The sequence below is a fragment of the Atractosteus spatula genome, chromosome 19 (assembly GCF_055471065.1).
Source record: "Atractosteus spatula isolate fAtrSpa1 chromosome 19, fAtrSpa1.hap1, whole genome shotgun sequence".
In the NCBI taxonomy this organism is placed as follows: Eukaryota; Metazoa; Chordata; class Actinopteri; order Semionotiformes; family Lepisosteidae; genus Atractosteus; species Atractosteus spatula.
In genome coordinates this window covers 10,819,408-10,841,920 of record NC_142724.1, presented here as the reverse complement: position 1 = coordinate 10,841,920, position 22,513 = coordinate 10,819,408, and the positions used below count along the sequence as shown (strand labels likewise).

General features: G+C 37.7%; 1 protein-coding gene across 1 annotated transcript; it reads right to left on the bottom strand.

The window, feature by feature from the left end:
• Nucleotides 1-10,431: 10,431 nt before the first annotated feature.
• cbln4 (cerebellin 4 precursor) lies at nt 10,432-21,853 on the bottom strand. The gene is made up of 3 exons (XM_088937552.1): nt 21,557-21,853; nt 14,893-15,009; nt 10,432-10,629 (listed from the first exon to the last, which is right to left on the bottom strand). Exons 1-3 carry the CDS (start codon nt 21,851-21,853, stop codon nt 10,432-10,434), a joined length of 612 nt encoding a protein of 203 aa, XP_088793678.1.
• Nucleotides 21,854-22,513: the final 660 nt, after the last annotated feature.

The following is a 22,513-nucleotide window of genomic DNA, read 5'->3' as shown; positions in this document are numbered from 1 at the left end:
ATGACTGGAAAACCCTACAATTTTCACATAGTGTGCTTTAAGAATAAAGAAATTATGTTCAGTACAGTATGTGTCAACAGGAGATTTTTGATGAAGAATTTTAAGAGATTTTTCTTTTCAAACATTGTATATAAGAATATGGTATCTAAGATCAGGTCTTTAAAATATAGTTTTCTGCTTGGTCAATGTTTATTTATTTATTTATTTTTTTATGGTTGCTATTAATTACGTACCTGGACAAATATACTAAGTAGGCATTTAAAGTCAAATGTACTGAATATAACAACAGTACTTGAAACATTGCACTTTATGCCTGGATCTAGCATTAGCAGAGACAAATCTAGATACACTATTTAATCCACTTCAAATATATTTTAGCCTTTCAAAAGGCCATGAGGCATCAACAAATAATTAAGAGTGCAGATAAACTGTACCACTCTCATTTCAGAGGTGTTTTATGGTTTTTGTAAAACAAACATTGAACAGAAAAAACATACTGATGCTCATGAGTGACCACATATACAGTAGACTTCAAGATCAGTTTTTGGATTTTCTTCTTATGGGTAAATATTCCCTTCTCAGATGTCCTGCTATAGGAATCGCCCTGGGGTTATTGACTCATTCACAGGGAATATTAATAACAGAAATGTTTCTGTCAAGTAGAATACGACAGAAAGTCAGTGTTACAAACATATTTACTTTCTTCTCAGTTTAGTTTAACTGGATACAAGGATGCTTCGAGGATAATTAATAAAATTTAAGGTGCAAAACCAAGTTCTGCAAAATGCAGAATTCTAATTCCTGATAATTAACTGAGAATTTACATGCTTCAGAAAAGGACTTTGGAAGTGAAATATAACATTTAAAATTGCTCAAGGGGTTTTGATAATTACACTATGAATTATTCTTTTTTAGAAAAACTAATTTAAGAATTTAAAATAAGCTAAGTGCTTCATAAAAAATCTTTAGAGAAACAGAAGAATGTAGGGGAAATATTTGTTTGTGTTTGTTAAAACACAAAACAAACTTATTTCAAAGTTATTGTGGGTGGGGTATCATTGAGCTTTACATGAAACTGGACTGTGGAAAGAAGCACTGAATCACCTGAAAGTGATTTATAGAGAACTGACTTTTTAATTTGAAAATTAAATTAGAAAGCTAAAGATATTTAAAAAAAAAGTATTGCCCAGGAGTTTTTTGAATAACTATTTTAAATTGTAGCAGTAAGAATTAGAAAATACAATTTTATGCCCAACATGTACATCTAATTAGAAGCACTGGTATGTGATCCATTTTTCAGAAAATATAATGGTATTTTTTTCATGAAGAAAAAAACATTCTAATGACAATAATCTCATTTTCTGTTGTCTATACAGATTTGAAATGTGATTAAAAATATTCAGTTACCATACTGTAAATAAAAGAAAACATTATAATGGCTTATTTTTTCTTCCATGTCTTATTTCCAATAAAGGCTGAATGACAGTTTGTCATTTGTTACTATTAAATATGGAGTCATGCTCAAAAGCCTTTTTTATAATAAGTTGCCTTAAAAATGGACACACTATGAAAAAAACAAACACAAAACAGAGCTGACACCAACACGATATAAATGGTGACTTGTCTGTTCTACTAATACTTGAAGCAATGCTTGGGCAGATCAGGTGTAGCGGAGCTAGTTTGGGCACGGTGACATCATCGCCCTCCCTGCGCGTAGCAAGGACCTCAGCTGCCTGGGCTGGGGGAGGTCTCCTTTAGCTCATTCTGCTGGTTCCCTGTTGCGTTACGCTGCCACGCAGAACCGCAAAGGTCACACAAGCCAGATGACTTATAACTGCAATCAAGTCTTGGTTGAAGAGTTGAAGAGTTGGAGGAAGGTGCTTTATGGAGGAAGGTGGTTTAAGACTCAAAGGAAAGCGATGTTTGGTTTAAGGGACATAAATACCCTAAAAGCTGTATGGTATAGCTCAGATTATCTAAAGGATATCATTACAATGTGTCTGTATACGGGGGTGGTAATTGGAAAGAAACCCAAGTGCAAGTGACCAGAGAGTGGCAGAAATGCCTGAAGAGATCAGACTGGTTGGGGGTGGAGTTCTCCAGTATGGAGGGAAAGTGAAGTGAAAATCGAGTGCTAACTGATTTATAGATTACTAGCTGGGAGGGCTTAGATAGCCCTAACCGGTCAGTAATGAAAACAAAAAGGCTAAGATGTGGACAGTTTGAGGAGAAGTCAGCAGTCTGCATCCCGGGCAGAAAAAGAAGAAAGGCTGACATGGCATAGCGCCAACCTTCAGAGAAACTGACCAACTCGGTCCATTGGGCAGAGTCAGAGAACCTCAGAGCAGGGAGTCTCCCTGTATTGGCTATGAAGCACATTCCTATTATCTTGCTTCCGGGAAAAGGGTCCGCACGGGTCTGGTGGACAAACTTCTGAAATAGCCTGAGGTGCAGGCATGCAGACAGGCAGACTACAGCGGTATAAAAATGAAGGGGAAAAGAAGGAAATACTGGCCAGCGAAGCAAAGATTGCCCTACTTGGTCAGAAAGGAAAAAGAATGGGTGAGGAGTGACAGTTTAAGGAAAGACTGACTCTCTGCATCCCTGGGGGAAAATGAGAAAGGTCAGCATGGCATAGCACCAGGCTTCATCCAAACTGCTCAACTCAGCCCATCAATTACATTCAGACAGCCTCAGAGCACAAGGTGTCACTCTCTTGGCTTTGAGGCAGATTCCTATTACCAAGCTCTCGGGGAAAAAAGGGCCAGAGATCCACCAGAGATCAGCTGTACTTCGCCCTGAAGGCATCACTGAGTGAAGCGGTCTCACGGAATCTGGTCAGGCGGGAAACCCCCACTCAGTGGTCCAGTGAGAGGGCAATGGAGAAAGTGATTCAAAGCACACATCGTAATGGGGGTCTCTTCAGTGACCAGGTCAGGCTTGCACTGTCAGATTCATCACTTAGGAGGAAGTGCCCGGGTGTGGTTAGCACTGGGTACCCAGGCATCCTTTGGAGCAAAAACCCATCCTTTAGTCTCCTCTCATCTTCCAGAGTCCTGGGTCACCACAGCCATGAGCAGAGTTCTCTCTCAGAATCCACGAGCACAGGAAACTTCAGGGAGGTCAGGCTAATGGGGTGTCACAATTGCTGCTGACTGGCTCCCTAGGAGGGAAGGGGTAGGTTCTACTGTGTGTTGGAAGGTGGCTAAAAATGAAAAGGAAAAAGAAAGGATCAGTGACCAAGAAAACCCCTAAGAAGAGGCTGCGAAAATAAGAAAAGAGCCCTGAAGTGCTGGACAAAAAGGGTGCCCTGAAGAGGAACCGTAAAGGTGGCAGAGATGAGAGCAGTTGGAGAAAAGACCAGTTTTCAGGACAAAAGTTCAGCGGGATACAGGCTGCTTCTCAGGGGGGAAAAAGCAGCACACAGACAGGTCTGGGGTCCTGGACGAGGGATGTTAGGCAATTGACGGAAAACAGGAAGGGCGAAGGCCAAGTGCTGCCGTGAAAGGTGAAGAGTTGACTGGAGTGAGGTGCAGAGTGAACACTCAATGGGAGACACTGAGCGGGCTGAGCATTTGAAGGAAGGCGCTGAGCAAACTGATGAGTCGAAGGTAAATGCTGTCAGGGTGAAGACTCAAAGGAAGGCACTTACCAGACTGATGATTTTAAGATAAACCGCCATGCTGAAGACTCGAAAGGAATCGCTGAGCAGCCCGAAGAGTTGGAGGAAGGTGCTGAGAAGGTTGAAGACTCCAAGGAAAGCATGAGTTGAAGGGAAGTGCTGTCAGGCTGAAGACTTGAAGAGAAGCACTGAGTAGACTGATGAAGTTGAAGTTCAAATTGCCCATCTCAGCCCGTCAAATGGAGTCAGTGAGCCGCGGAGCACTCTCGGCTTTGGAGCAGATTCCTATTACCAACATTCAGGGAAAGGGGGCTGCACGGGTCTCATAGGCAGCCCTCTTGAGTCGCCAGGGATGCAGGCCGATTGGTCAAAGGGAGCAGTGGTATGGGATGAGACCAGTTGGGATGAGGGCAGTGCAGCCCTGGTATTCCAAATAGCAGATGCTATCCCTGGAATGAAGTTGGGCACTCGACGGAAGGTGGGGGGCCAGCTAACTGTGGTCCAGAGCAGAGGAACAGCCCAGGAAAGTCGCTGAAGCTATATTCACACAGCTATCATCTACAGCACCAGCACCAGATGCACAGAATATCAGCAGACTACCTGAGGTATCCTGGATACTGTGAGCATATATATGGCTGGAAAGCAGCAGGGGGTGCAATTGTGCAGCAAGCTGAGGCAACCATAGCTGATGGCAAACACTCCAAACCTTAGCAGCTCCTCTGTGGTGCCTCTTGGGCAGTCTTGTTGATTGGCACTGTGGGTTAATCATATTCAACCTGGGATCTGTGGAGCATCAGCAAAATCCACACTCTGAACAGAGGTCTGTACTGCCTGAGCCACACTGAAGGCCCATCTATCATCTGATAGCATTTCACCCACTTCTCAGCATGGGGGACAAAGCTTTTAGCTTCACAGTGCATCACACATGCATCGTTTGTTAGGGGGAGGTGTACAATACAAATCTTAATGATAGTGCAGTGTTTCATCGCTGTTCATCAGAGCTTTACATGATTTGTATTCATCACTGCAGTGGAGAAGTGGTCAGTAAGCTAACAAGGAACTTGTGAAACACCATAGCACAAAATCAACACTTAAAAAATGAACACCCCCACCACCCACCAAAAAAGAAAAACATTATTGGGAGTGGTTAAATGATGCTTACAGTACTATTGGAATTTTAGCTAAGGAAAAAGATCACATAAACAAAAGAGGTACTGTAAATACACTACTTCACCATGCTGATTGTCTGTAAATTGCCAATCAACAGCTTGAGGGCAATAACAGGTTTATCAAATAGGGCACATGGCAGCTTAGTGTCTGCATTGCAGGATTTCTCCTTGCTCAGATTAAGATGTCTCTATAAAAAGGAAGGGCTAGTGAAAGATCCCTGCATAAATAGTAGACGTTTTGCTCTGAGTGTATTCGGTTTACAGGAAATCATGTCGGAAATCCACATTGCACTTCTTCAGATAAGTCTGCCACATGGTGTTTAGGAACACTCATTGCCACCATAAAAACTGAAAATCCACAGGCCGTCTGCAAAATGTAGTGTCAAATACGGCTCCCAGATTGTCATAGAGCACTTTCTTCCAAGATAAAATTTCTTACCCAGGCAAGAAATAAAAAAATTCAATACATTCCCAGATTAAACCTGTAACACCTGGAATGGCATGGTTTTCTGGACATCTTTGAATTGCATGTTTGAGTTATGTAAATGAACAAACGAGAAATCCATCCTTACCAATTGCCCATGCTGGGCAATTCATGATATGACCTAAACCAAAATATTTTGAGAAACTCCATGTCATGTCTATAAATTCAAGCTGTAAATTTCAAATCTCATATGATTTTTGCTTTTTGACTTTTTTAGTCAAACTATTTCCTTCAAAACAACATTAGGTATAGTTCAATTTTAATTTAACAGTAAAAATCAATTAAATTAACAACAGTATACAGAACAAAAAGAGCAGAAATGCAATATCTGATGACCAACAGTTGGACATTCCAGACGTTTTTAATTCCACCTATTACTTCACATCAATGTCTTATTATACACAGGTTTAGTACAGGTATTTTTGTATTAATCTGATCACTGTGCATGACTTTAATATTTTAATAATGTCAGTCAAATAAACCAAATTTCTATATAAATTATTTTAACACTGCAAAATCCATACCTCTTCACATAACAAGTTCAAAATGTCATCTTGAATGAATCAAATTCCACAAGCATAAAGCCAGTATACATTATGTGTTTTAGAGCATGACAGGTGAAACTGAATAAACTTCTTGGTAAACTGCCACCTTTGAATTCTCAATGATGTGTGGTTAAGCCTGGAAAACCTAACCTTTTGGTCATCCACACAGGGAAAAATGTGGATTTAGGTCACACAGTGACCAAACTTCTTTTTTACCATGTATACAAGGGACACTATTTTTTATGATATTATTTTTATGCAATGTAAAACGTCTTAAGTAGAATGGTGTGAGTGTATCACATATACAGTATAATACACTGAACAGATTTTTCAATCTACAACCTCAACTCTTCACAAGCAACAGATGTGTCATATTCTGAGATACCAATTTTTGGAAATATTATTTTCCAATCCTATTTTGCTTTGCAAAGAAATCTGTACTAGTGTACCCTTCTTAAAAACTTCTGAATGTCTGCATTGGTCACATAAATAAAACACTCCCTCCCGTATTCCTCCAGCTGCAGTACAAATGGTAGTTCAATAGCCTAGCAAGCCAAGAGCTTTTTACCAAGAAACAAAATGTGTGCAAAATATATCGACATTCATTAGCTAGTCACAAAAATGTTCAAACAATTTGGGTTTAGCTCCTTCTAAATAAATAGCTTTTTACCATCCATTTGATGGAAAACAGTGTGATAGTGTGTGTTTAACATACAAAGAGTGGTCAGATTGTTTTCCGAAACATTCCTGATTCACTTGCACAAGCCTGACAGACACGAAATGTAATATATATATATATATTTTGTTCAGATTTCATTTACCAGCTGAAAGCATGGTAGCTGATGTTTGATCCTTTAGATTTTACTTGAGAAGGACCATGTTGTACACTAAACAGAAAAAAAAATAGTACAAAAACATAATTTTGAGAAGTTATGATTGTGTGATGGAGGGGCTATGTCATTGCACAAGAACTTCATGTTTCCAACAGTTCAGCAGAGCAATAAGTTCCAGTTAATAAATCAGCCCAATCTACTGCAAAATCCTAATTACAAGGTTATGATGTTTTCAGCAATTCACTCAAGTGTCCTGTTAATTATCCCAAGCATTATTCCAGCAGTCAGCCCACAAAAATCTTTTTTATTTCCTCATTTATTTTAGTTACTTACAGTAGATTTATCATCATTGTGGATAATTCCTCAGTCAATTAGCTGTTGTAGCTTTTTCCATAGCAAAGTTTGTTGAAAGCAACATCTTCTCCTACCCATGTACAGTACAGTAGGCAACAGAATGGCATCGTGGTCAAAAATACAATCCAGTGACACACTAAACTTGCAAGACGTTAGAAAATTGGATCAAAAATAATCCTGGATAGGGAAAAATATGATTGATGAAGCTTTCTTCTAGTACTGCCTTTATAGTTCACACCAATTCACAGTTTTTCTCACAGTACTTGTTGTCCAGATTCTTTCTTTAAGAGGATTGCTCTATTGCTCCAGTGCAACATGTAAAAACTGCAAGAGAAAGCATGCAGTGTATTCTGAAACAACCTTTTGTAAAACTCAAACTGAGGAATCTCTGAACTAAGCATTTCTCTCTCTCTTTTCTCGGTTCCTGTTAGTTAATTGACTTAATTGAAATTCCAAAGTTAATTTCACAATTCACTTTGTGTCAAATCTGTCACACACATCCTCTTGAACAAGCAGAAACTGATACAGCACAACTGCCTCAATAATTGCCAATGGAACTCTATTTGTGAATAGAAAACATGGTTAGTTTTGTGACACAGTGGAGCCTGTCTGAGACTCTTAGAGTGCAAGGTAGGACCTTTCCCCTTTACAGCTCATTAGCCCATCATAGTGTACACACAAAGAAGCACCCATGCACAATTTATAGATCCCAGTTATCCTAGTTAGTATGTCTTTGGATAACAAGAGTGGGGAAAACCAGAGCACATACAGTAGGAAAAACTCCTATGAATACAGGGAGTATTCATGCAATCTCCTCACAAAAAGCACCCAAACTAAACAAAAGAAAAATGAAACATACTATAATAGTAACACTTGTGTGTACCTGTTCTAATCAGTATACCCATTTGCAAATTGCTTGCACGTTTTTTTTAGTTTCCTTTTTAACATTAAAGGAGGCTCCGAAAATGTTATGCATGAAAGACTATTCTGCTAACTACTGTACAAAATGAGCTCTGTGAATTTCATCTAATTACTGTATAACAGGCAGTGTTTATAATCCATTGGTGACAGATTTTTAAATATTTTTTTCAAGCTGGGGAGCACAGAGGAGCACAAGTTCAAATTATCTGTACGTCTAGACCAGCATCGTCTATTCAGAATCAAGCGAGGAATGGATATTATGAATGTGGTATTTGGTATTTTGGTATTTTTACTAAATAATTAATTGCAATAAGAAATAGATCATTAAATGGCTTGGACACCACTTAAAGTTAGGGTGGGACTTAAAAATGGCCATCACAATGAATTATACAGCAGGCATAAATATTAACTAGTTCTTCATCCTGAAACGCTACAGGAATAAGAAATCATAAGACAGTACTGTAGCTACTGTAAAGTAGCTTTGTGATTGGATTAACAGCAAATTAATACTCATACCAAACATCTAGATATAGGCTAATGTACTGTACTATAAAATTAGTTACCTGTCTGATCAGTGACTTATAATTGTTTGCTAATTGCTGGAACCGAAACAAATTAACTGTAATCAGTTTATGTCATGTCCAATGCTCTATATAATACTGATTTATTATCTTTGGACGATATCATTTTCAGGACATGAGAAACAAAATGAAAATGATGTCGGTGCATCTCTAGACTGTTCTGGTCATCAGAAGGAAAAGTGTTGAATTAGCTTATTAGCTACAGTGATGGAGTCCTTGAAGATTGAAGGAGTAGAAGGCTGGCTGTATAAAGGGCATAGTATGAAGGGCAACTTTTAAGGGAAAGAAAGGAATTTTCACTTTTTACCATTGAAAATGTGAGCGTTACTTTTAATAGGTCTACTGTAATGTTTATAATTGTGCCCTTTTGCATCTATCTAGTGCACAAAATCCAATTAATAGCAGCAAAAATGTTCAGGCTTTTGTTTTAGTATAAAATCCCTTAAAACTTAAAAATGTGTCATCCTGGTATGATGAATACCTAGCTTATTTTTCATATCCTTAGTCTTTTACAGTATCTTATTTCACTCCAGTTAATTTGTCAATAGAAGCAAATATTAAGTGTATTCTGTATATTAGAGCCTCCAGCTGTGCCTTCAAATAAAAAATCCATACTTTGAAGCATTAGTGTGCTGCAACCTTGCGATTAAAACCTCACAAGAATTTTCTACACCAGTAATTTCATAAAAGCCAAAGGGAATACAAACAAGAAAACATTTTAACAGACAAAAATAATTAATAAATGACAAAATTAAAGTCACTGTAGTCTTCAATATACCTATGGAAAAATATTTTAAAATATTTACAAAAAGAATAAATGGATGAATAAAAGAAACATGACAGATTTGTATCTTTCCTAAAGGAGGTGTGTGGACAACCTTTGGTTTTTGAAGTGGCATTTAAAAGCAATAGTTTTAAAAGCAACGTTGCAAGGCACTACTATGTTTGGGTATGTTCTGTTTTGTGCTTGGTAATCTGTTGGTGACATGTTGTCTGTATGTCAAGGCTGTCTATTTTAAAACAGCAGGGCTCTCAATAAAAGTAAACTACAGCACATCCCAGAATACTTCCAAACTCAAAACTTGGATTATGTGTTTCTTAACCACAAAAGGAAGAGAATTTACAGTAACTAACCAATCTTGAACCTGCTTCTTATCAGGATATTCACAGTCGCATAATCTTGATCATTGCTGCAATATTCTTTCTCTGAACTGTTTCTACACAGAGCTATACAGAAGAATGTTGCCCTGCAGACTACATTTCAAAGTATAAAACGCTTCACACGGACTACCCAGAAATCAAGAGCATGTACGCTAGGAGGCTTAATTGAATTAATGGGTGATATATGTCTCCAAGCACTTCTGTGGTAATGTACCACCCATAACAATGAAGGTAAATCTATATTCCCAAAGGACAGAGAGAGAGAGAAATACAAGTTCAGAGAGAAAATACCGTTTCCCGAAAATGTGTTTCTTAAACAGAATATTTTTAAAAAGATCAGATTGAAAGGATCTTTAATACATATGCGTGGAAACAAGTATTCTGGGCAGGCATCCCCTTGATAAACTGCAAAGAATGCAAGATTCTCTTATGCTGCACATGGAGATTGGCAATATAAAGGCAAGGGTAAAATAGAAACAGATATCTACAGTATACAAGCAAATGATTGTTTTGGGGGGCATACCGCTTTGGGCTGGAGCAGTATTTGTGATGTTGCTAATTCAGATTCCGAAGGAAAATATTCCCCTCTGTTTTCTCCTCTTGCAGGTCATAAACAAAAGTCACAGCATAGAATCAAATATCATCCACTGGTGTAAATCCAAATTGATGCCGAAATTTGTCAGTTGCACAAAAATGATGACTTGACTGTAGGTTTACAAATGAAGTAGAGCAGTCCCATTTGGGGGCTTTATTTGATATTTTTACAGGGGGAAAACGAGGAAGCCAGAGAAAGTGGAGTACTGCCATCCTCCCACCAGGTTCCCTTTCTCCAGTTTCAGATAGACTTTGTCTTCCTTGTCCAGGTATAGCAGCACTCCATTTGTGGCCGCCTCGCGGGTGACATCTTTATCGCCGGCGAAGGCCGAGATCACTGGCCGGCCATTCAGCATCAGGTTTACCTAGACAGCAGAAAAGACAACAAGGAGAAAGGTGGCAAAGGATTTTGGTGTTTGGCTAGTAGTAGAGATCTCTACTGTAAAGTATGTACTCTTCAAAGATAAACATGCAATGAATTTAAGAGGTCTTCAACAAACAAACCTATTATTAGAAAATGGGGCTGCTTTTATAGAATGTGCTGCTACAGTAGAATCTTTGTCAGATACCTCTGAGCATGTAACTCACAAGGCCCAGAAAAGTACCCAACATACCAGCTATGTTAAAACACCAGCCTTATCCATGACATTAGCATTTAATCTTATATTAATCTCCTGTCTTTATTAAATGTTTTATGCAGATAAGCCTCATTTTAACATAAAAAAATGTATGCCTGTAGTTCTAAACAACACTGATTACTAAGATAGTAGGGATCATTATGCAGTGGTAAATGTGACTTTGACGTTTAAAAGGCCACCACAAATATATTTCAGTAGCAGTGCATCTCATGTACAATCCATTCTTCCTCAAAGATGGATAAGGTGTTTACCTGCATTAAACTTCCCAGAACTCAACAGTTACAATATTATGAATTGGCAGTACTTCTTTATTCTCAGCAAGTCTGCATACTGTCATCTCACTTTTTAAAATGACAACTTACCTTCACTGCAGTAGAAACCGCCACCTGCCTAACCAAACCCTCTGCAAACGATTTAAAATATTTACAATTCTGTGTGTCATACTGGTGTCTTGATCTTTTGGGTGTCAAGCTAATCTCAAATCCTAATTATCCTTGCTTTCAATTACAGTTCAAGGCAGATATGGGCACATTGGGCACACATATTTTTAGAAAGTGGCCAGATCAGGCCTGCTCAACCTACAGCTCTTCTAATCACCGCTTCTGATCAGTTGTATAATTTAGTTACAACCAACGTTTAAATCATTTAAATAACAATTAGTCAATGTAGCTGAGTATCTTAAAGCTACTGTATATAATATATGGTCTTCTAACTTATATATTCAAGTTAATTAATTTGTTGTAATCCTGTTAATCTTACTGTATAATTGTCTGTTTATACTGCAGTTTTTGAGAAGTTTTTTCTTTACGTGTTCATTCAGAAATGCAATAAAATCATAATAGTGCAGTCTTCAGTCCTCATTTATGGGAACTAGGGTTATCGGAGATCATCATTTGATCAAAATGATAATAATATTTTTTTCCAGAACTCAACAGAAGTTCCTAAAATACTTGTACACTCGTGCTATTCCTGTGACATTTAGGCTGATTAAATTTGTGGACATTATATTAAACTGTAAATAGAAAAGCTAACAGGTAGGATGCAATGCAGCTACAGTATTTTCCAGTATGGCATTGTGTTGTAGATAGATTAGATTCAATCTCACTCTGTAATCTGTTTTATGAAATGTTAAATGTTATATGAGCTACAGTACATCTTGACTTTTGTTGGTTTTGGGAATCCTAAACTGATCTGCAATGATCACCAAGGTTTGATATGATTGACCACTTGCAAATACTGTATGTACTATTAAGTAGAGATATTTTATTACTGAATGCATCATATTGTTCCAAGTATTAATGATTTATTTTTTGTAGGACACAACTAAAAAAACCGAAAGAGCCTCTCTAGTTAGGTAGTGAACTATCTGGAGAGGCATTAAATGAATACAAAATATTTATCTGAAAAGATGGTTAAACACAATCTAATCATACTTGAAACAGAGTCAAGTATTTTTTACCTAACATATACTAGCATAAAAATGAATCAATCATTTATTTTTATTGTTAGTTCTCTATATTTAGGATATTAAACATATTTGAAATTTCATGCCATATATTACTATTCACACAAATCAAAGACATAAGATTGCCTATTGCTATAATGAATCTAGAGTAGAGTCAGTTTTTCTGATTAAACAGATTGAGCAATAAATCAGCTCTGAAAATTATTTCTTTAAGAGAACATGAAAAGTATTTTAAAATGTCCACCTTCGCATTCCCACAAGAATACATTAATTTAAATGCATGTAAACAGTGAATAGAGAAAATTGGCAGCCACCCTTCTTAAGACAAGACTGGGAAACTTCAGCAAGCTGACCATCTGGCTCTATAATAACAAGGAAGATCTGAGACAGGATGGGGTTTTAAAAGTGAAAGAAATTCATGAATCAATTAAGTGTCCCACTTTTGCTAAACATTGTGTAATTACCACGTACAGCAAAAAAAACAATAATGATCAGCTGTGCCACGAACCAAGTGAATACCTGACCAGGGATACTGACTTGACCCAAAGGAGATGGTGCAAATTAGGAAAATAATTTACAGAAGATAAATTAAATAAGTATAAGACATGCAAAACTAAAATTAATACACTTCCATTTCACAATCTGTGGTAATGATATGTTAATTCCTTTAAAGAGTCATGGCGTGAGAATGTTCCAACACATTGCACATCCCATGACTCCTGAGAACTGTACACTAGAAGCAAACCAGAAATTTTGCTCAGTGAGCTGTACTTTGCGAAAGATGAATCGATGTTGTATTATAACAAGAAGTAGGGCTGTATGTATTGCAGGCCACTGGTCTACATACAGTACTGCAAAAGGCTATAGCAGAACTGAGCAATGTGTCAATTTAGGCAGCCTCAAGGGTCTACAGGCAGGTGTTTGCAGATAAGATAACGCTAACAACAAGAAGTGCAATTCAGACCACAGGAGTCTACTAAACAAAGAGAAGATTGCAGGTTTCACTGTAGGTACTGTAATATGATTAATTTCATGGCAATGGACAAAGGTAACATGTTTAACTTCATGATACTTTGTCCAATTTTAGAGAGACTTGAAGGATCAAACATTTATTTCTCTTATTTCACTAGTTTGCTTTTACTGTGTAAATAATTTACTAACATCATTTTACTAACTATCCTGCTATAGAACAATGGAAAATTACTAACTAAGTGTGAGCCGGCTACGTGCCTGGAATGTGAAGGGCAGAGCCAGCTCCAGGGAGCCTGACCAGAACTGAGAGCGCCCGATTGCCATGATTAACAAAATCTAGAAGTACATAATGTCTGCTTAAACAATAAACAAAGGAACCCAAGAATATTCTTACAGTTTATCACGTACCCAGGCTAGCAGCCTTGGCTTTACACCATATATGGCATGGAATTGTACTGTTCTGGGTGGGTTTGCTGTTTGTGATTTTGTTTAAAAAGCATCCTTTTGTATCAATAAGTTGAGTCAGTGCTTCATCGGCTTTTGCTCCCATATGCATATGTAATAAAGGTAATGCCTGCTTCATACAGACCCGGATTGTGTCTCCTTTGCTGGACACATTCAGTTAGCTAATGGGGACAGGGTCAGACCCTGCGGACACTATAGCATAAGTAATCAAACCTAACCTGCATGTCTCTGGGAGGTGGGAGGAAACCTCAGTGCTCAGCAAAAACAACCCACATGAGCAAAGAGAATACGTACAAACTCAACATACTGTAGGTGGTGCCCCAGCCCAGAACTAAACCCAGGACACTAACTGCAAACTCACCATGACTCCCATTGTCCATATACTATAAAACTCAGGGTCTTTGAGTTAGAAGAAAATATATCAGAAATATACTGTATGATTTATGTGTGCAACATCTGAGCAAATGTACGTAAAATATTATGCATATTAAATACTTTATATACTGTGTAATCAAATATGTTTTCTGGTACGTGAATACACATACACAGCACTCTTCATACATTATTTTTAAAACAACATTTGTTTTTGAATAGAAAATGTGTTTAGATAATGTGCGAAGAATACAATCATAAATATATATAAATGAATATATTCTTCATACAGTATATTATGTTTATGACTTGTCTTTACACTCATACATAAGACTATAAAAACATAGTCATAAACACCGTCTTGCTATTAAAGCAGAATCTGCACCACAAATTTTTTGTTTTGGAATATTTCAGCATGGAAAAATATGTCTTGCTGTCTGCTGCTGCACTACACAGTATGTTTGACAACACTGCACAGATACAATGTATTTTGAAAATACAGGGAAGTAATAAACAGTGTAAAGATGAGTATATTGATTTACAACATAAATATTGGTAACAATGTTTAAGAAAGGTAAATTGATAAATACAAGTTCAATACAAACAATACATTGTTCATGTATTCCTTAGTTTGATTTATAGCAGAATACAGGAACTTAGAAAACGACCTTTGGATCATTAACATTAAAAAATACATTCAGAAACACAGAACCTACCTGGATGGTCTGACTCTGGTACACTTTGATCACATGAAAGTTAAAACTGTAGATCCCTTTTCGGGGTGACACGAAAACAGATTCCAGGGTGAAATAATTTCCCACATTCACAAGGATCTGCAAAGCAAAAAGATGGTATTAGAGCCAGAGTCACCACAATCCTGCCAACAAGAGAAAACACAGCAACAGAGTACAGTGGGTGTGAAGAATGAAAAACACTGTACAGTATATTGGTACACAACCATTCAAGAAAATACAGATTATTTGTAGGAGAAAGGATAGTGTTTCATATGGGGGTAGCTAAACATAGACAAAATTAACCTGGAAATGATTACATTCTTTTTTTCTATCTGCAGCTTTGTTTTCATTTTTCTTATAATCTGTTGATGCCAATCCCTTAGTTGTACCACAGGCTATCTATAAATAGAGTCAGGAAAATATATTATGGGTATTTGAGGAGTTTTCAATTGGTATTCTGTGCTGGGGATAATGGAGGTACTTATTTCAAGGAGAATTCATATACAGTACAGTATGTGAACAAACTATTTTTTGTGATTTCTACAGTGTCTGTATGCCAGAGCAGGTTATAAAAAGGAAAATACATTAAAGACATTAAAATTGTTCAATAATTATAAGAGTTTAAACTGGTCATACAGTAGGCGGGAAGCTCCCAGACAATAATGCTTTTTGTTTTTTTGTTAAGGGAATGTGCTAAGATTGTTCTAGCAGTGTAAACCATGGGTTTTCCCTGGAGCATCCAGAAAGCAACTACAGCACATACACTCCTTCAGACACATCCCCAGATGACACATTTGATGGCCCCGGAGCTGGGAAGAATGACATGATCTTCTCAGCAAGTTGTGAATCTTTTCATTTATGTTTATTCTGTTTAGATTAAGGCTTTAGAATGTTAATTTCAGCGCAAGTGCGGCTTAGAATGCCAAATAATACAAGAAATAAAATCAATAATAGAAAAGAATGTAATAATGTACATATGCAACTGGTAAGTACTGATTTATCTGATTTTAAACTCATTTGTAACATAACACATCATTTTCTTTTCTGTGGTTCAGAAGCCGAGATGCGCTGTTCTTCCTCCAGTTCCAAAATTTGAATTCGTGTTTGAAATTGTTTAAAGATCCATGTATTATTGAAATGATGAGCTACTGACTAAAACCTGCACCTGCAAGATTCTACATCAACAACAAAAGAACTACACTGAAGTTGGTTATAATCAATCACCGAAATACTGAAACACCCTACCAAATAAAATGTTGGGCCTTGCAACAAGTAGCAAAAAGTGCATGAGCAGGGAGTAACAAGAAAACCACAATGTTCTAAAAATACTGCATTCCAATACTATCTGCCAGCAGCCATATCACTGTGCAACTCACAACTGCTGCCCACTGAAGCTCAGCAAGTGTGAGCCTGGTCTGTACCTGGATGAGAGATCTCCTTGGAAAAACTAAGGTTGCTGCTGGAAGAGGTGTTAGTGGGGCCATCAGGAGGAGCTCACCCTGCGATCCATGTGGGTCCTAATGCCCCAGTATAGTGACAGGGACACTATACTGTAAAAAGGCACTGTCCTTCGGATGAGACATAAAACCGAGGTCCTGACTCTCTGTGGTCATTAAAAATCCCAGGGCATTTCTCGAAAAGAGTAGGGGTGTAACCCTGGCATCCTGGCAAAATTTCCCATTGGCCTTTACCAATCATGGCCTCCTCATAACCCCCATCTTTGAATTTTCTTCATTACTCTGCTCTGCTATCCTCCCCACTGATAGCTGATGTGTGGTGAGCATTCTGGCGCACTATGGCTGCAGTCGCATCATCCAGGTAGATGCTGCACATTGGTGGTGGTGAAGGGGAGTCCCCATTACCTGTAAAGTGCTTTGAGTGGAGTGTCCAGAAAGCAAGTATTATTATTATCTCTATCTTCTAGCTGGATTGCAGTAAGCCGAGGTGGTAAGTGAGGGTTCACAAGGGATAAGTCATTTTTCAGTCTTTGCATTGTCAAAACCCCAGAAGTTAATAGAGATCTGGCTCAGGCACCTCAAGCCTGCTTCCTGTTGTCTACTATTGAGAGAGCCGATACATTTGTCTGGGGAGTTCTACTTTTGAAGCCAGTGAGTATAAATTAGATCGCACCAGATCTTGGAAGCTGAGCAAGTCCAGGCCTGACCTGTACTGGGATGCAAGACTGATTGTTACTGCAATTGATGATTGTGGACCAATAGGTGGAGCTCTTTCCTTTGGATTAGGAATGTGCACATCCATACCCCAATATGGGGACCAGAGATGTTGTAGTAGTGGTGCTGTAATTAAGATGAGATGCTTAACTAAGGTAAATGACTACTTTGTCATGAAAGATTTCAGTATGAGGGCAGGGGTGATAATCTTAGTATCCTGGCTAAATTTCACTTTAGGTTTGTACAATCTCACCTTTTTAAAGCCCCCTTAGGTTAATTAAAGTAAATTCTCATATCTTTCCTGGATCGGCTGTATAACGGGCCTGCTGGCGCATGATACCTACCGGGTGGGTTACGCACTTCACAGTCTAATCAGAAATGAAGAGCATGATATAAAAGCCAAATCTTTATTATCAATGAACCTCAATTTACAAAAAAAAGTTAAAGACGAAAACATTTAGCCCTTTGGTGCTTCCAAAGACTCTATCACAGCATCATCTCTGGAACATTCTCTGTCTCCATTACATGCTGCAATCCATGCTATACACTTACATTTGTCAATTTAAATAATAAATGTTTCCTAGGTATTAGTGGAAAATTGGCTACAGCTGAATTGCAGATTAAAAAGTCAATCCCTGACCAGAATGAAATTTTCTCATGCTTGGCAATTGAAATTGAATATACAGTACCCCTTATCAGAATGGGTAACCTTACTCTTTAGTAACTTACACCTCTGCCTCCAATCTGCTGTGAAATCATTATTCACCTTTAACAGTACATTCAGAATATCAATCCTTACAGATAGCTCTCATGGAATAGATCCCTCTGGGAAATAATTAGCTGTTTTTTTTTTTCTGCTGTCAGTGGCAATCTGATTTCTCTTGCTATGTAGAGTTGTGTGGAATGCAGTTTTCTTTTGAAAGAAGCCAGTAGACAACATGAGTAATAACTGGAATTAGATTTCCCTGGTGATACCAGACCTCATCTTTATCTTTCTAAATCTCACTTCTTTGATCAATCATTCGTTTGCACCCCATTTGATCACTCTTTTGTATTTTTCTTCTTTCTTAAAAGCTGATTTTAATTGTGACTTTGGAGTGAAAGGAGTTTTAAACCCATTGCTATGATTTTAGATTAGGCGAGGCCGTTTAGATCAGATTTGGTGCTACAGCTGATGACTGGCATCTTGGTTTTGACACAAAGCACTTTCCTATTTAATTTTGAAAGTGCCCGTCTGGCAGTGCACTGCATGCACTCATCTGAGGACATTCAGAGGCACAATGAATTAAACATGCTGACCTAAATTTAGCAACAAGTACACAGCATTACTGAATGCAAATGCTCTTCATTTAAACCAAACTGGACTTTTTTGGCCTATCTTAACAAAAAAAAATGGTTAAATTTCTAACGCAATCGTATTAGAAAAAAAGTTGTTTCTTCCTATTTAGTTAAGCAGCCCAGTTTTGAATTCTCAGTTATGCAGCATTTTGTAAAAATAATCATGTTTATTCAGTAGCTTCATGAAGGTTAAAGCAAAAGAACCATTATTTAAATTAGGGCATATATCAATGTGTCACATAACCTGAAAAAAATAGTCAAATGAACAGATGAACCAAATAAGCCACCAGGAAATGTGAGAAATGAAATTGGTTTTCTGTATGTTTTAAAGTTACATTTGTATTACTAATGCACCAAGCTTTTTAGCTGTCAAAGACTCCATCACCAAAACCTACATATAAGAAGTATTTAATGGTATAATATACATGTTCTACAAGTTTATTTTCTATAACAGATGAATTTTCCTTATTAGCATACATGACATACTGTAGTAAAATAAAATCCAGTAAAAACAATAGTGCAAAAATAATAATTGATGCACTATTAAGATCGAGGAATCTTATTGTCAATATTTAATCGGCTAACTACGGTTTACTCTGTAATACAATCATGACATGTCAGTGTCTGTTGTCTGTCACTGCGCTGACGCAGGTCTCCTTTCATATACAGTACAGTACTTGCCGTTCTACCGTTTTAATAGACAAATAAGAATTAAAATGATTAGTAGAAAAATGCTCTGGCATTTAACATTCATTTTCAGTGAGAAACAATAAAATATAACTTGTATAGGCATTAAATCGTTTTTTTTCTTATTTTGAGCTAATCTAAGTCGGATTTGTTTTTTAATGGCAGAGCGTGCGGCGAGTGAAATGGCTTATAAATGGCTTATGTGCAGTACATCCATGAAGGTAAATCCAAAGATATTATACTCAGTTATTAACCGTACATTCTGTAGAGCTAAACTAACCATTACCTACTGTATATTACAAAATCAAGTTTACAATATATACAGTACCTGTACATATTATAAAATGAGATAAAATGCTGTTGGCTTTGGGCCATTAAAAGTTGCTTAAACATATTTTACACTCACTTTTTCTTTAAAGTATGCAGATACAGGTACATTAAGTATTAAAAAGGATTCTGTGACAGGTTAGGTTGTGTGTGATACAGTATTGGGGTGATACAGTCGAAACGCATTGGGGTTTCTTAACTGTTACGCTGAGCGCCAGGTTTGGGTGCTTGACTTAATGCGCCAAGGGAACACAGCGAGCGTGGCAGCCAAAAATGTCCAGAGGAGCGCTACCGTGCCCAAGGTACTGTAAGCATAACGTAATTAAGCATCGCAGACGTGCATAATTGAAAGGAAACATTAACACCATAAACTGCGGTTATTAGAAAGTCATGCATGGACCTGTAAAGTAGCAATATTCTGACAATCTGAATTGGGACAACAGCATTACGAGAATCTTACACACTAAACCTTCATTTTTGTTCCCGTTCTTGCTCTCTACCAATGTACGAAATCACCACTTCTTAAAGGCATCAATACGGTTCAACAGCCCTTTCTATTTTGAACAGAGTCCATACTACATCATATCATTAACGAAACCTTTTCATAACTTCAATAGTACAGAATACGTCAATTCGTACTGTACATACTGCAACTGGTTTTGAAGAGGCTTACTGTACGTCTAAGTTTTAAAACAACACCTTTAGCTCACACAAAGTTAGTCTATAGTGAAAAGAAACTGAATAGGCATAAAGACTGGGCTGTAGTTTAGGTAATTAATCTGGTAATTACAAAGGGCCTAGATAGCACCTCGCCTGTATACATACTGTATGAAGTATTTTTTTTCTTTAATAACGCATACGGAAAATACAGATTTCGAATATTAGCAGGCATATATTCTATACATGTACAAATAAAGCTAAAGAAAATAAGAGTTATATAATTCTGACTACTGGAAAATGCCAAATTTAACGAGCGCATCGTTACACATTTTCATATTGACAGAAAAAAGAACACTGACATGTACTGTATAACTGAAGCAGAAACGTAAACAGACCGAAGTTATTAGAAACGAACAGACAAGCACAACTCATTACTATCTTATCATTGCTTTTGCGTTTCACGATTTCTGTTTCTGTGCGTAAAAAAATATATTTTTCATGGGTAACATTAATGAGCATTACGTTAATGTGACGCAAAATTAGTGCATCAATTGATTTAACACAAGCACGCATAGCTGCACGTACCGTAGTTATACATTTATTGGACATAACATGAGAGACTGCATTCTCTGGTTTGCTTATCATCAGAAACGTACTGTATGTCTACTAGCGGATAAAGGAGTGTCGGTGAGACAGGTGAGACCAAAAACATGCACAGAAGTTAATCTCTCATCTCTGCTTTGTTTTTGATGCAGTCCCTATTTCGTCTCGCTTCGTTTTCCCGCTCCATTTAGGCTCCATGTTCTACATGGTCCATAAAATGCGCACTGACATTTATTTAGTCCTGCGGGAATGTGCTATCTGATGGAATCCCTCGAAATGCAAGTCATTTATATCAGAGCGTGACGATGTTCTACAAACTTCGCCTGTTCTCACCAACATTTATTCCAGCAATCAGTATACTGTAGATACAAAACGATTATCTATTTATCATCACACATCACTGTCTAATCTATTCAACAGTTGCGCGTTTTCCACGAAATAATTCCAGCTGCCTTGAAAGTCTTATTTATTAGCCAAAGATGAATAAAAAATAGTATTATTTCAGTTATGTAATATCCGTATGATACACAAACTACGGAATTGAAAAAAAAAACAATTTGTGTTACAAAAAGCCTGTTTAATCAAATTAGTACAAAGTGCGCACGGGTTCTCCATTAATAAAGGAAGAAAAAAATAGCCAGTGTTGTTTGGTCCAAAGCATGACAATAGAATACATCTACAGTATGTTCTGATATTCTAAAGATAGTGGAGCCTAATGGTTAAAAAAAGCCCCAAGAGATTTAACTTTTTTCTCCCAGACAACTTCAGGGATCAGGTTTAAAAATGAAAGCGAGGGAAACTGTCTATTGCCTCATGCAAGCAGTCCCATTAATTCCCTTCAGACTTCCAATATGCCTTACCTGATCGAAGTAGATGATTCTAGTTTTATTGCTCATTTCTGAGGGTTCGTGGTTGGTGCTTCTCACCGCTGAAAATGCCACTTTGGAGTTCGCTGCGCGCACCGAGATCCCGAGCGGGGATGAGGAGCCCTTGGAATCTGTAGCCGGATTAGAGTCACAAACCACAAGGCACTTGCCCTCCAGGACGATGGGCTCCGTGTCATTCTGAGCCACAACAAGCTCGATGTACAGAGAAAACCCGATTAGAAGAACCACGACCGTGAACATAGCCTTGCTCAGTAGCATTATCAAAACCATTGTAAGCGATCCCCGCTACTGGCTTCCAAGTCTTGTTCCTTTTTTTTCCGGTACTCCAGCTGAAAGCCACTAGTCCCGTTTCTTATTAGATTTGATGCTAGAAAAATGAAGGGAGCAAAATTAGCAATCTCTTTGCGACATCGAGAATCTCAAAGGTGAATTATTGATGCTCTAGATCGAGAAATAACAAAACATTTGACGTTGCCATGATTTCCCCCCGTCTCTACCTCCCTTTTCTTTCCAGATCAGATTATTTCGACCGTGCCTGTTCCAGCCTGGGTGTAATCTGGATGTAATGCGATATTGACTGCAGGGGTTACAGACTGGTAGCTCTTTTCCAGTCTGCCAGGCAGAGAGCTACACTGTGTCTGATTTCATTGCCGGGACTACTGCACATTGAGATTCGCTAGCTGCTATTCCCCGTGGTGTCATGTCACGAAGCCGTTCAATTTACCTGAACTCATATTAATGAACCCATTCTTTAATTCATTTAAAACTCTGTATCAAGAGGTGCCAAATGCACCTCTCTCGTCTCTGGTTAGTTCTTAATCGCCGTTTCCTTCACACAAGCGCAAATGCACTGATTGAACACCATTTAATAATCTTCAATATCCCATTGTGTAAAATTAATCTCTTGTGAAATATCGGATTAGAATATAT

Excerpts from the sequence above, each read along its gene's own strand:
- cbln4 (XM_088937552.1), bottom strand. The coding sequence starts at position 21,853 with ATGGTTTTGATAATGCTACTGAGCAAGGCTATGTTCACGGTCGTGGTT. Across the intron at positions 15,010-21,556 it reads GAATCATCTACTTCGATCAG|ATCCTTGTGAATGTGGGAAA; the intron begins GTAAGGCATATT and ends TTTGCTTTGCAG. Across the intron at positions 10,630-14,892 it reads ACCAGAGTCAGACCATCCAG|GTAAACCTGATGCTGAATGG; the intron begins GTAGGTTCTGTG and ends TCTGCTGTCTAG.